Raw genomic sequence first — 15,300 nt, 5'->3', positions numbered from 1 at the left:
GAATGCCGAAGCTGTCTGTTCCATCAACCAGCAGGAGGCATCAGAAAGACAGCTGTCATTTCTACAACCATTCCAAAAATATTTATCTGTAAAATCAGTTAATCATTATCAACTAAAGCAACAAGGCTTAGTGACTGTTTCAGTTCCAGATTCACTGTCCTGTCACTGCAAATAATCAAATCAACGGAGCAATTAAAAAAAAATTTCCTTTTGCAGGTTAAATGCGAACAAAAACCCATAAATACTACCACATCACTTCTTCGGCTCTAATTTGCTTTCTCTTATTAAGGAATGATGATCACTAACACAGGCAGAACTTGACCAGTGTAGTACCCTGCCCCATTTCCTCAAATGTAACATCAAAAAGACCTGGAACTTAAATTAGGAAAAGACCACTATGACCAAAATGAAACAGATTTCATACTTGTGAAATGGTCATGCTACAAATGCAAATACAAACAACCACCTTCCTAATACTAAAATATCACAAGAAAAGCAAATTTTAGAACAAATTCCATCCAATTAAATCTAACATTGAAACATTTACTTGAAATACCTGCTAATTCATTTTTAGAGTAAAGCAGTAAGCATAAATAAAATTAGCTTGATTCCCAGAAAGATATCTGTGGTTTTGAAGTGAAAGTCAGCATATGCAATATTTTCCGGAAAAGATTTAACAAATATTACAAACATGCCTTCAATTTAAGACAGTATATTTGCTCCTTCCCTCCCTACCAGAAAATGCCATTGTTGATACAGCTTACTCCATTGAACAAACTAATTTGTCCTGGTAAATCTGCATCTTATCAGAAAAGCTTGCCAGTATACCTCTCTTGGTACATTTTCAAATTCCTCAGAAAGGTCATTTTAGCACCTCGGTGGCACTAAGCCCATGCTCAAGCACTTTCTGAAATGAGGGTCCAAGATCTTTATAACTGAAATAAGATTTTTCTAATTACCCATGCATTTGGCAAAGCCATGTCACTGTGCAAGAGCATTTTACCAATTACTGGCTATTTACACCCAGTCTTCTGCCTTCCAACAACTGCTTTTCATGCTGTTGGCAGATTTGCCAAGACAATCAAACTTAGGTTTTACGATAAGGTTAAAAAGCTTGAGGCAATCAAATCTCCAGCCATGCTGTTCTCATCTTTTACTAAAATTTAACATTTGAAATATCCAAGGTAGGAGAATTTGCTTCTGCAAAAAAGAAAAACAAAAGTCACTTGTCTCTGTGTCACATAAACATTAACTCTCTGAATAGAGACAGGATAGGAAAAGTGGTGTTCTACTTGCTGTAGTGTACTCCAAAGTGTATTTCACCAACCGCTAATGCACACAGTGACGATTTGACATGCACTGAATCAGAGTTCAGATAACTTCAAAGCCACTTGTATCATTATTCACTTTTATCCTGCTGACTTTGCTGTTCAAAGTTTCATTAGCAGTGTGATCCCTCAAAAGAAAAAGGTTCAAAAATTAAGGGCTACAGAGCTGAATTCCAAATTCTCTAGTGGTGATAGACTCTTCTGACATGGTTTCAACTCTCTCATGTTCCCACTCTGTGCAAAATACTTTTGCCCTTGACCCCTTGTTTCTTTCCCTCCTTCTTGAGCTTCTGCCCCTAGTCTCTTTGCTTCTGCTCCCTCCCCTCTCATGATTTTCAACTTCTGCTCAGGTCCTCCCCTTCCAATTCTGTCTCCATAGTTTCTGGGGTTTACCTTCTTTTTAGCTCTTCCTACCTTTTCCTCTATGGTACAAGGGCAGAAAGAAGAGAAGAGAAGAACATTTTGTAATTTTTCAGCTTCTTTCTGCCTTACTGATGAACTCCTGCTTTCAAAACCACTCCCTCAATCATCCATATTTGTCAATCCACTGAACTCCACGATCCTTGTGTTCCAGTTTCACAGGGAAAACAAAGGGCATGACTGATAAATTCACTTTCTACTGTGAAAAATCTGTTGCAAATAGACTCCAGTCTGATTTCAAGAACAGAGTCCAACCTGTTCCAAAAACTTCCTGTCCAAGGCTCTGAAACCATTTTATAAATGTGAACTAATTAATGCTTTGACAAAATAATGCTATTACTATTTGTCAAATAAGCAAACAGAAGAATGTGAAAAATAAAAATTATTTATCTTCAGTAAAATCTTCATACAGAACTTCATAATCTAGGACAGTGAGCCCCATAAAGATCAGCATATCATTCAAGAGCATAACATACTTTTTTCAAAGCAGAATTTCAAGTCTTCCCTTTAAGACATGAGTATTTTTTAAATAGATCAAGCCCTTCTGGATTCCTCAAACAAACAAAAAATCAGGTGACTGCAGGGTTTGAAGTATACCTCTGTTGCATTTTATGCAACAGTTACTATGATGCAACACAGTAACCAGTAAATTGCATCAACAAAGGGAATCTAAAAGTAATCTTAAAAAGTACTAATTGATGTAACAGAATTAGAGTTGCCTTACTTTGTCAAAGAGTAGCACACAGACCGTAGGGGCTCATGATCCTTCTGCCTGATGTTGTTATTGACCATGAAATCTAGCTCTTCTTGAGCAGCTCGTAGTTGACTTTCTGTGACACCGTAGCTCACTGACTCCCGAGCACAGTCCTCAATATTATGGGCTTCATCTAAAATGACTACTTGGCCTTTTAGGTTAATTTCCATCTAAAAAAGAAAATTATTATCTAGTAAAACAGAATGAAAGACATTAACAAGAAGCAGCAACTAAAAGGATCTTGTCAAAAAAGTGCATATACTGCATCACAGTGCCAGCAACAGAAAGTTTTCAGCTTTTTGATCCAATTTCTACAACCTAGAAAATAACCAGGGGGTGGGGGCAGCACTCCTTATTCCAGTCTGGATTAATATAATCTGAACCTATTACACTCTCTGATTTATAGAGTGTAGTATAGACTTCAACAACTGTGAAGTTTGTAAGGTTTCTTTTCCACTGATTGAAAAAAACCATGTAACTGATCAGCTGGAGAATGACACCAGTGGAAGCATTTCTTGGAATACAGAAATGTTCATCTGGGGCGGGGAAGACAAAAAATTCTTTAACCCAGGAGTTATTTTGTAGATAATATTTTGGATATAAATAGGATTTCAGTTGACTGTGGCTACTGAACATTATGTTCTTTTTTAACTTCCCTTTAACTTCAGTTATTGCAATCTCTTTCTTACAAATATACTTACGCTCTCCCGTATCTGTGGGTCTAGGAGATAATTGTAAGGACAAAATACAATATCTGCGCCCACCATGAGCTCTCTGGCTGCAAAATAGGCACACGCACGAAGCTTCTTTCCCAGGCTCACTAGATCTTCAATGTCCCAAGCCTGATACATCCTATGTGCAGACTGTAGGGCATGGTGTTCACTCAGTTTATGAACACCATGATAGTAAAGACAGGACTTGCCCTAAAAGCAAATAAGCACAGATAGTTAGTGGTTACAAAAAATAATGAAAAACAAGTAAGCTTAAATCCTCCAAGTTGTTACATGCCTTTGACTTTATTTCCTGGAAACATTCCTAACAGCTACTTTTCATGTCGGACAGTAATGAAAAACACATCATGGCAGAAAAAACAGGCAAATCCACGTTCCTGAAATGTACATCAATAAAGGACACTTCCTTCTTCTTCTATAAAAGTAAAGACAACTTAAGACGTACTAAGATCATTAACCTAGCAGTCATAAATATTATTCCTATCATCATATATTTTTTCAGTATTGATACCATGTATCAGCATTTTCTAACAATTAATATTTAGTTTAAACCAAATTACCAGAGGCATTTAACCAACATAAAGAAGTCAAAAATGTTACTCATTCCAACTGTTCAACTACCTTTCATTTTAAAATGTTTAAATGAATACTCATTTTCTGAAACAAAATTACTCACATGTTTTCCTTCCAGCAATTCTACACACATTTCGTTCCTGTTACTACCACTACTAGATACCACTGGATGAATACAGGTATAATCCCGGCTAGAAAGAATTGTCATAGGGACACTGGAATACGCTGTTCTCTTCAACTCTCTGGTAATCTGGGATATTTGCTTGTGTGTTCGTGTTCCAAAAAATATTTTGGGAATGAACGAACGATCTCCATTTTCCTTCTTCTTAGTGTTACTAGTATCTTTAGCAGTTTCGTTTCCAGAAGAACAGGAACAATCAGGGCAAGGGCCAGAAGACTGCAACCCAAAACAAGAAAAAGATTAACAAAATCCCACTGCGAGAAGAACATGCTAAATCTGCTTATGGTCTATTTAAAAAACACCCTCTGGGACAGTTTAAGATAGCCTGTTAAATTACCAGGTTGGTCTTTCAAACCATACACTATGTCCTCATGCCTGAAAAATCTTAAAAAACTTCTAGCAATCACTAGACACAACTTTATCGTAACTCAGTCATAGAAAGAATTATTATTCCAGTGGAGTATTTACACGTGAATAATGCAAATAAACGTCTCACATTTAAGCTTCAGCATAAGGACACTCCTGTCACAGAACAAGAAGTGTCCAGCACCTTAAATGAAAAAAAAACCTTGGGACTAGACACCCAAATTACAATTATAAGTACATTTTTCCTTAAAACAAGCGGAAGAAATCTGGACAGTTTAATGAAATCTGCTTGCAGATAAAACAGACTACATCATATACTCTCCATTAGAAACATGTTTGTCATGCCATTATGTCAAAGGCCACCTAGTAACTATGAGAATAGAAGACAAAGTAGGGAATAATTCTAAACAGAACCTAAACCTGTAAAGTATTTGTTAAAAGCCAGGTTTTTTTCTTCCTGAGAAACAGTACGTTTCAGAATATAAAATACTGGAACAACTGTCATGAAATTGTAATAAATATTGTGAAAAGACACATAGAAAACAAATAACTCCTGAGTAACTATGGCCACATACACCTCCCATAAAAAATAATGAAAACTTCTAGTGTAACTTTTACATTCTTAGTTTGTATTTGGTTTTCAGGTGACAGTGCAAGTAACAACATGTAGTTGCCTGCCCAAATACTCCTCCCTCCCCTTTTAATTGTAATCAGTAAGATTATCTATTACAAACAAATGTTAAGTCATGTCGTGCGTTACACCACAACTCTGGGGATCAAGCTGTCTTTTAGCCCCCACTCCGAGGAAAAGCAAGGTCGTATTACCCTTAGTCCCACTCAGCCTTGTCCGCCATTAAATATTACAATACATGATAGAATGCATGTAAATGCAACCCTCCTGGAGCTGCCACTCACTGGGATAAAAGGTTCACTGATGTGCCAAATAAACAGACCCTCAAAGCAGATAAAGTTACACCCATGCTGGAATTGTTACATTCCCCTCTCAGGTTGCCAGTAACAGCAGATTTCATTACGGTGTGCTGCCACATTAAATAGCCAGTTCCAAATATCCTGCCTTCTCTATTGAATAATTACTTATTCACTGAAAGGATAAAAAGAGGAGTTATGAATGGGGCTCTTGTCAACAGCAAAGCAGGAAACAGCTGACATATGGTATATGTTACATATGTGGCAATACTTAACTCGGTTTGTACTCGCACAGAAAACTGCAATGCAAATTGTACCTTGATATTTCTATCAAAATATATTCTGTTTTTTTCTTTGGAATAATGAAAACCACATTATCATGCTAACGATTAATATAACTGAAGCAGTTACTGCGTAGGGCCTTTAAGAACATATTTATCTTTAAGTTTTAATTCAAGTCAGATTGTGTTTTCAGAGGTAAAAAGAATTCACAGAATTCCAAGATGATACCATACTGCTAATACTTCTCTGCTAATACTAAGCCTCACGTTTAGTTTGCCAAAGAAAAATAACAGAATAATATTAGGACAGCTAATATTTTATTAAATATCAGCTATTTTGCAAAATCTGTTTTAACAATAGGAAAATGGAGTTCAAATAAATATATACATGAACATGAACAGAAGGCTCTTCTCTAGTGGGTTTAGAGGAAACTTTTTTTTTTTAATTAAAAGAATTAAAAGTGTTCTTATGTGTAAGGCTTATAAATTACAGTATTTTACAGGCAGTCTTAAAAGTTTTTCTTAAAAGGCTTGAAATTGGTAAAATACCGGCCTTAAGAAGAACTTTAGCCAGTATTCCAGTTTTAAAATGTTACCTTTAACTTTGAAAAAAACTTTAAAAAAAAAAAAATCAACATTGAGAAAGTTGTAAACTCAGACTGATTTTATAGTAACTAGTGAGAGTATAAAACTGCCTTGACAGTAGTCATGACATTTCTGAAAGCCATTAGACACCATTAGCCCAAAACACAAAAATAAATAAAACCTTTTTAGAAGGTCCTTTATAATGAAGAGAAACTTTAAGAAAATGGTTAAAACATAGGTTAAAAGTTGAGTTCTTCATGTTACTTGCACATTATGCAAGTGTGCCAATTTGCACTTTAATTCTTTGTTATCCTTTAGAAAATAGTTTGGCCATCATTAAGTGTTATTAAAAACAAACTCTTTTAATTCTATATTTCTATAAAAAGAATTTACTGCTGATATCACATAGCAAAATCTAACATGGTGTTAATCTCCCCTTACTACAGAAAAAGGAAAGAGAATATTCTCCAGCTGAACGAAGTAGTAACTCCAATATAGCAGTTTCCATAGCAATGTTGCCCTATAAAGTACCAATTTTTAGACTCATAACACAGAGCTACTGGTTAAACTATAATAAAATCAGAAAATGTTTCAATTTATTTGTGAAAGAATTGGGTGGGAGCTGAGTAGAAATAATTAATATTAAGACAATAGAAAACTATTTCATAATGTCCTCTGGCTTCAGAACTAAACCTATTTTCAGCTGTTTGAATCTCGGATAGAGATTTTCATTTGAGGGAGAGGAAAAAAAGATACTCCTCTGCTTTCTGCAGTATGTAATCAGAAAAATCCAGTAATAGATGCTGTTAGAGATCAGATACCAGACTATATGGACCTTAGGCTAATCCAGCTTGTTTTTAGTTCTGTCAGTGGGTAGATAAAACAGCCTGTCACATCAATATTTATATGGCAAAAACGTGGAAGTCCGATTAAAAGAGGAATAATCAAGTCCACCAACCTGTCCTTTGTGTAAAATAGAGCTAAACAAACACTGAGGCTATGATCTTTGAAACACAAAGAGATAAGAGTTCTTCATATCTTCATCTACATTTCCCGGTTACAAAGCCATCTAAATGATACAGCAGTGAATACCTCTTGTGTGAAATATCACACAAGCACAATCTAGTAAGATATCAGCAGTGACATTACCAGGGCTTTTCAACTATTCCTTTATAAGCTCTCAAAAAGCACAGTATTCTGCTGCTGCTGCAGCCTCTTGATTAAAGTACACAAAGCAGCTGTTTATCCTCTCACAGTAACCAGCAGGTGAACCCAGTTCAATATTTATCACAGGCTTTCACAGATCACTGCTAACCAAGCAAACGTTTTAATTAAGCTGGAACTTGCTTCAAAGAGCTCATTCAAAATGTCAATCAGCAGGAAAAGGATCAGATACGGTGTCAGGTGAGAGCATGTAATACAAATCCGCAACTTTCTTCATCCCATCGTGGTAAATTAGCCTATTCTGGAGTCCAGACCCTGATTGTAACAGGCTGCCAGTCTCCTGGAATGTGTAACAGAAGTCACTCAAACTCCATTGTGAAGGTTGTAAGCAATATGTTAAACTGCAATGGGCTAGCACATTAAGACAGATTCTTTTCACAGTTGTTTTTTGATACCCCAAGTGTTTGTTACACTACTCTCCATTTACTGTTTACTTTTTTTACCTAGTATAAATGGGGATTCCTTAACCCAGCTGCCCCAGTTTCTCAGACCATATGCTTTGACAGAAGTAATCAAGAGAGTACTGTAAGGGTATAATTTCTCATCTCAACTCACACTAGAACTGCCTTCTCTTGCAAGAATTAACAGCAGGAAGACAGAAATGGATTCCCAGGCTCTGGACTGCAAGCAGCTAAGAACAGGCAGCCACCTTGGGCAGAAGATCCTCACCCACTAGATCTACAGGTGTCCTTCTGAGGCAGCAATGCTGGGCAGTACCTCTCATGCTCCTACAACAACCAACCCATTCTCTCGCTTGGGCTATGAGAAGGACTTGATGAGAAAATACATTTGCTTTAAGCACAGGATTGACTACAGTAAAAGACAAGTTATACAAAGGCAGCTTCTCTCATTGATTAAGAAAATATTTTATTGCATTATTGTATCATCCTAAATACCTAGTCCATTATAAGTGTTGAACATAACTTCAGCTGACTTTATTTCATGAACTACACTAGAAAAGCATTTTTATACCTAACAGCCTATGCTGTGATACCCTTCACATCTTAAACTTAATGTAGTTAAGCTGCAGAACCACTAATGATAAGTAAGGCCTTACTTTCTGCAATTGTTTCTTGATACCAGACAAGTTCTCAGTCTGCTAAAGTATAAGTTCATCACAGGAAAATAATACCTTATGCTTTCATTCTTAAAAAGAAATGTTTTTACAAAGAAATAAACACTCCTTTCATTCTTAAAAAAGACACTTTAGCAGAAATAAACACTTTTATTTCTTCTTAGGTTACTTCTTTCTAAAGAAGTAGTAAACAGTATAGTATACTGTACTGTCAGACCTATGGATAGCACATTATAACGCACTTACGTACAGGTAAACTACTCTAACAAAAATTAAGAGTTTCCTTAAAAAAAACAGGTTATGATTCAGTATTTTATTATTTAAGCTAGTTTATCTATACTGAAAGTTTTACGTTTTCTTCACTACGTGAAATGTCTACAAGTTGTAAATCAAGTTTTTCAGATACCCACACCAAAGTACCAAAGCAAATTTTACAATTTTACAATTAAGGAAGGAAGGAAGGTCTTTTTATTTGAAAATCAACAGCACACTCTGCTGGCCTTTATATTTCAAACTACCAGTTGAGGTTCACTGGCACAAAGCATTTCAAATCCTACTCAAAAATCTACATAGCTTTCCAAAACTAATAAAAATTACTTCCCATCAAATGATCTAGAACACAGATTCAGTTTTGTCAAGAAAAAAGTTTTAGCTCCCAGTGGCATAAAGTAATACCAAAGCTTTTGGCTTCTTTTGTGTTTACAAAAGCATGGTATACTAGAAAACAGCTGTTGAAGTTAAAATATATACTGATTAAAATAGAAGCTAATTTAGGACAGGAAAAGAGCCAAGTGCTGTTAGAAGAGGTGGAAAGAGAATTAAATTGCTTGTTGAAAGCAACCATATTTCCAAACACGCAAATAAACCCCTGTACTTGGAAGCCGAGTTACCTACAGATGGGTATTACCATAAAACAACATTAAAAAGTATGTTAGAAAGGGAGAATGTTCTTTGCATTTTGAAAGAGAAAGTAGATTTCTGTCCTGAAGAAAGAAATAAAGGTCAGACCTTATTCCTTTCTTATATTTGTCTCAAACTCACACAACTTCATGATTTCATGGCATGTTCCTGTATTTTAATATTGACAAGAACTATTCCGTCACAGCCTTTGCTAAGCATTCATGGGAACTATATCACTCACATAATTTGACATCTGACATACATCTCTCTACCGCCTCAGATTTCTTCTTCTACTGGTTTTGCTTCAACAAACTTATGTTAAATCAGTAAGATTCAAGCACCAAGAAATGCAGAAAATGCCTAGCAGAAAGCTGCAGAAGCACCTGCATGTTTGTATCTCAGCTTCTTATGGGATACTTCTGCTATGGAAAGTGTTGATTTAAAAATAAAAAAACAACAAAAAAAGCCCAAAACAAAACATAAAACCACCAAATCCAAAACGTAAATCTATCCCAGTAACACACAGGATTTTTCTTCTTAATCCTGTGCAATATTTATTACTCCTTTTTTGTTATAATATATTGTAATGATCAGCTCCAACTTTCTCCAACTTTCTCCAACTTTCTTCACTTTAAGGTCTAAAATGCACTGTTAATATTAAATGCTCTCTTTCATTTACTACATATGCCACAAAACAAAGAATGGCAAGTTGAACAGAATCCACAAACTCTGATGTCACTTAACTTCCATGGTCCTAGTCTCACGTTCTACTATAATGCCATAAATCTACTGTAAATTGCAATATAAAACACAGATTTATATGTGCTGTAAAATCGTTGTCACATATTGAAAGTTTACAGGGTGAATTGCTGGGCCAGATTCTGTGCTACTGGGCAGCCACGGTTTAGCCACTGTTTGGAACAACAACCTGCACAGAACTAACTTACACTTTGCAAACCACTGCAAACTATTGGTTAGACAGTACCATTAGGAGTAAAAGCCACTCCAGTTCTCGCTATTGATAGAGACCATATATTACTTTAAAGCAACTTACATACTTGGGAACCTCTACATTAGGCTGTCATGCAGCTGGAGGTACAGAGCCGTCTGAAACTACATTAACAAGCTGCATTTCATGCATCTCTTTACGGTAATTTTTTTTTTTTTTTTTTTTTTAAAATCAAGCTTGAACCAACAGTGCTGATGTAAAAGATATTACTATATTACTTACCGTTTTGGGAGAAAAAGCAGTGGCTTTCACACCTTTTTCAGAGTGAACAATCAGCTCTCCATTTTTTCTCTGATGATAAACTTCTAAAGCATCAACTAGCTGCACTCCTTTTGCAAAACAATGACGTTTTCTAACCTGCTGGGGGGTGGGGGGGAAAGTACTGTGTTCAAATACATACCAGACAGAAGTATGTGCTTACACTACCAGTCATTGATTTTCTTTCAACTGTTTTCCACTGTGTCTGTTTCAGTAACACAGTGCATCGCTAATATTCGTTAACAGTTTAACCAAATCTAAGCCACACAAAAGTAATTTTGGAAAAGCTATAAAGTTTTAATTACAAAATTCAGTAACAGCAACAACAAAAATTTGTAATTATTGCTGAGCTTTTCTTCTTCAATTTCTCACTGTTATAAAACTGGCAGAAATTATAATACTATATAGGTATAAGCAGAAAATTTCCATAATTAAAAGAAGAAATAAACTCAAGCCATACTGATCTAAAAACTTAAACAAAAGTAACCATCTGAGCAATACACTAAAGCAATGTAAAAGCTATTTACAGTGCACATCTGAATACAAGTACTAAGTCATATGATACCAATACTGACACTGATGAAAACATTACAGAAATAACTGCACTCCACATATTAGGCCAGAGATAAATACATTTTACAGGATATAACACAGAACTCCAATATATTCACAGTATTGTTTGTATTTATAATATATATTCGCAAGAGCGCCTTCAACTCTAGAATCTCGTACTTTTGACTTACTATTACAGATCAACTGAGGACAAATATATTTGGGGGCTATCAGGTGCTTAAATACACAAGATGTAATTTAGGACGTGGTATTGTGAAGAATTTAGTGCAACAATGGACGAGACTGTAGCAGGTAACAATAAAAGTGAAAACAATCCTGCCAATCTAAACCATGACTCAACTATACTCTATGCCCTTCTCCAAAATGTTGATTGGTATTTGACAACTTTGTTGAGCTACACGTGGATTATTTTACTACCAATACACTTTTGCTCACCTGCTGCTCAGTTTCTAAAGGTCGAATCCTCTTCCTGTCTACTTGAAAATCATCAGTGTCACACAGAGATAACCTTTTCTTGGCAGACAATTTCGAAGCTAGCGTTTCAGTTTCCTTACATTCTGTAACCAAATGTAAAATAAAAAGGTATGTCCAATACCAGGAATGCATTAAATAAGGGTAACATTTTAAAAATAGAATTTACTATAAATAGACATGATGTAGGAAATAGCATCAGACATTTCTAGACCCATTAACCACCATTTCCATGCAGATTTCCATTTAGGGCAGAATTATGTAGCAGCCTGCTATTATGATGGCAAAAAAGTCCCTGACCTGAAAGTAAAAAAAAAAAACACCCCAAAAATTTACATCACTGGCTACATATTTTACTTCAAGAACAGACTTTTAGCTGCCTATGTATGAAGTTACCTGTGTTTGTTAGTGGGCTTCCAGGTTTTATGGAACTTCCTGTTTCATAATTATTAAAAGAACAAGAAGCACCTTGACTGACACTTGTTGCAGCCTCGCTACTCTCAGATTGGGAATGACACATACAGCGACATTGCAGTGAGGTCTCCGGCTTTCCGTCTTCCTTTTCACATGATGATTTAACCAGAGATTTCTCTAAAGACAAAGGACACATTCATTTATCTTCTGTTAAAACCTACTCAAGACTATACACGAGAACTAGAATTTCAAAACAGTTAAGGTGAAAGAATTTGTTTAGGTACTAGTTATAAACCTTGCATCTCTCTGTAAAGTCTGAACAAGCTATCATCACTCTTTGAAGAACTGCAGTGCAAAGAACCGTAACAACTTGAAGAACTGAAAAATACCCCTTTCTTTCAATTCAATCTGCCTAACTACAAGCTACAAGTATTTCTTTCAAAGTTCCAACAGCCATATAATCCCCTTATGATAACAGATAGCTAAATCCATTTTAACATGCAAATTGCTTTGCTTAGTATTACTGGCCATTACTGGTTTGTTTGATTAATGCCATGTTGCCAATAAGGCAATATGTATAATGGCGGACAAAGACATGCTTAGGTTCCCAAACCCAAATGTTTTCAGGCTGAAAACCAACAGCAATTCATTACAATATATTTTGGTAATAAAAACTGGGCAAACAGACACTAAGACAACTTACCATACAGAGACTGCTGCCATGATAACGCAGAACAAAGTAATGCCAAGCTTTTGCCACTTCCTGTGGGGCTCTCCAACAAACAATGATGCCTGTTATTTAAGCCCTTAACAATCTTTAAGGAGAATAACAAGAACAAAACGAAAATTAATTAAAAAACCCAAAGGGGATGTCTTTAGCTAAGCTACAAATAACTTCTAAAAATAGATCAGGACACCTACTGTCTTATAAAAAAAAAAAAAAAAAGAAAAGAAAGCCAAAACCACTCTTCCCAATCATCTTTAATAATAACAACAGGTCAACAATCCTCAGCTGTATTTCCCTCAAGAGGAACATGCCTCATTAGCAATGCTCCAAGGTTCACTTAGAGGGCTGTGAAATACTTACCTGCTAACAGCAGTAGCGGATGGGGCTACCTTGCTTTCCTTAGTCTTATAAAACATTGAAAACATCTGTCAGACAACCGAACCACTTGTCCCACAAAGAAAGTATTTAAACACGGTTAAAACTGTTTAAAAATGTTTACATGTGGTGTAATAATTCTTTCTTTAGAACTTGCCAAAAAGTGAAAACTTATTGAAATATTACCTTCTCTTTAAAATACAGATGTTTTACTAAATCATTCCCCCCTTATACACTTACAAAATTATATAAAATTTCTATTGCAGTATATCTAGTTAAATAATCATATATATTACATAACACATAACTTTTTTCTTAGCATAAATGTTCACAAATCCAAAACGTACTTCAGCACTCCCTAGTCATAGGCCAGATATCACTGTACAGCACAGAAAACGGTAAGTCACATTACAAGTGAAATTCTTGAGATATTGGAGGCTGTGAATTTAATACATTAGTTTTCCAAATGCTGATAGGTACGGGAAAACATAAGCTTTTAGTTTAGGAAATGTGAATATAAATTCTACTTACAGCATTCATCATAGCAAGTTGTGAAGGGTAAGCCTTGCAAGGGAATATGATCTTCACTCCCCCAATAGTATATTCTGACACCTCAGAAGACATTGCCACTTCTTCCTCGTGTGTACCTTCAGGTTTATAACTGCAATAAAAAATAGTATTAACAAGTCAACAACAACCAGGTAAAGCCTGAAACAACACATGGCACTAAACAAAAACAAGCAGAAACTGCTAACCTGATGAAGGCGCTAAGCAGTTCAGGACATTAACAGAACTAGTATACAAGAATTTATCCTACCCGTTATCAGTTCAGACTTGGTCCTTGTTACAAATGAGAGCAAGTTGCCACCATCTGATGAGTAACATCAGAAATTGAAATAAAAGTATGATGCACTGCACACATCATTTCAGATTCTATTTCTGAGACTGAATATTGTTGGAATAAGAACCCAAACACTTGGGGGAAAAGTATTTCAGGATATTTAATAACTAAAAATAGCCATTTTTTCAATTCTGCTAATTCCGTTAGCTTGAACTGCAGGACACTGCAATCTACAAAGATACAGCTGACAACAGTTGCTTGTGCTGTTCATCTTGTAACAATGAGAAAATAAAACTGGACACTGACTTTAAAAATGAGATGTTTAAAAACTAACACTTTTCTTCCACAAATAATACAATAATTATTCAGGGGAAAATGAGAAGTCAGTCACTTCACTATTCTGTGAGTATTATCTGGCATTTCTTTCACTCTGGAGAATAAAAGGAAGTCAGTTTCCCCATCATGCTGGAACATTGAAATTATTGAATTAAAAATACTGAAGAGGTATACATGGCTTAAAGAAAGGACTACATTTTTTTAAACGAGAGAGGTTTTTTTTTCTTATAGGCTATCAGCATCTACAAAATAAAAGAGCAATTTTAAATTGGGATAGTCCCTGTGATAAATTAACTCACTAACCTGTGCCCTCATCTGACTTCTAATGAGTAAGCATATACGTCACAAAACCACCAATGTATGGCATGATTCAGCTTCATCATCAACTTTCTCAAAAGGAAAAAGCAATCCTAGCAAAAAGAGATGGCTAACATGAGTTTACATCCTACCCCTCCTTCCAAAAATGTAACCGCGCCCCATTAAAAGGCTTTTACCTAACACACTCCGGGGGGAGCGGTTCGCTTAAACGAGCACTACTTCGAATTGAGCTCTGCCCGAGGAAAAACCAAGCCCCCGTCAGGGCGGTAGAAACGATTCAACACCGAAGGAGGCAGAAGGCGGCAACGGTCCGGCACACCGGAGGGACCCTTCGACCCGGCCTGCTCTGCTCTGCCCCGCCCGGGAGCGCCACTGGGAGGCCAGGGGCCGTTCCCCAGGGAAATCCCGACGTCACCTTGGCCCTACTCTAGCTCCAGCCCTGGGGAGAATTTTTCCGCCTCGCTGCGGCTGAGGGCAGCAAGCGCTGAGGAAGCTGCTGTCATGCTCCTGTGCATGTCGCCCCGCCCCAGCCCACACAGAGGCACCTGGGCTTCTCCTTTATCTTCTTTAAGAGGTAGGGGTCCCCAGAACGCCACTGCCCTCCCACGCCGCGCAAGCCCAGTCCCCTCACAG

At 36.4% G+C, this 15,300-nt stretch overlaps 1 protein-coding gene across 1 annotated transcript in view; it reads right to left on the bottom strand.

The window, feature by feature from the left end:
- Positions 1 to 13,796, bottom strand: part of BRIP1 (BRCA1 interacting protein C-terminal helicase 1) — a 60,156-nt gene extending 46,360 nt beyond the window's left edge. The window contains exons 1-8 of the mRNA XM_010285615.1: positions 13,704 to 13,796; positions 12,774 to 12,885; positions 12,053 to 12,247; positions 11,621 to 11,742; positions 10,577 to 10,711; positions 3,910 to 4,203; positions 3,204 to 3,425; positions 2,473 to 2,672 (exon numbers count right to left, since the gene is read on the bottom strand). Of these exons, the coding sequence (XP_010283917.1) occupies positions 2,473 to 2,672; positions 3,204 to 3,425; positions 3,910 to 4,203; positions 10,577 to 10,711; positions 11,621 to 11,742; positions 12,053 to 12,247; positions 12,774 to 12,885; positions 13,704 to 13,796 (1,373 nt within the window). The remainder of the gene's footprint in view (positions 1 to 2,472; positions 2,673 to 3,203; positions 3,426 to 3,909; positions 4,204 to 10,576; positions 10,712 to 11,620; positions 11,743 to 12,052; positions 12,248 to 12,773; positions 12,886 to 13,703) is intronic.
- Between the last annotated feature and the right edge of the window lie 1,504 nt (positions 13,797 to 15,300).

This window comes from Phaethon lepturus, unplaced genomic scaffold (genome assembly GCF_000687285.1).
Source record: "Phaethon lepturus isolate BGI_N335 unplaced genomic scaffold, ASM68728v1 scaffold40844, whole genome shotgun sequence".
Lineage (NCBI taxonomy): Eukaryota > Metazoa > Chordata > Aves > Phaethontiformes > Phaethontidae > Phaethon > Phaethon lepturus.
This window is presented reverse-complemented; position numbering and strand designations above follow the sequence as displayed.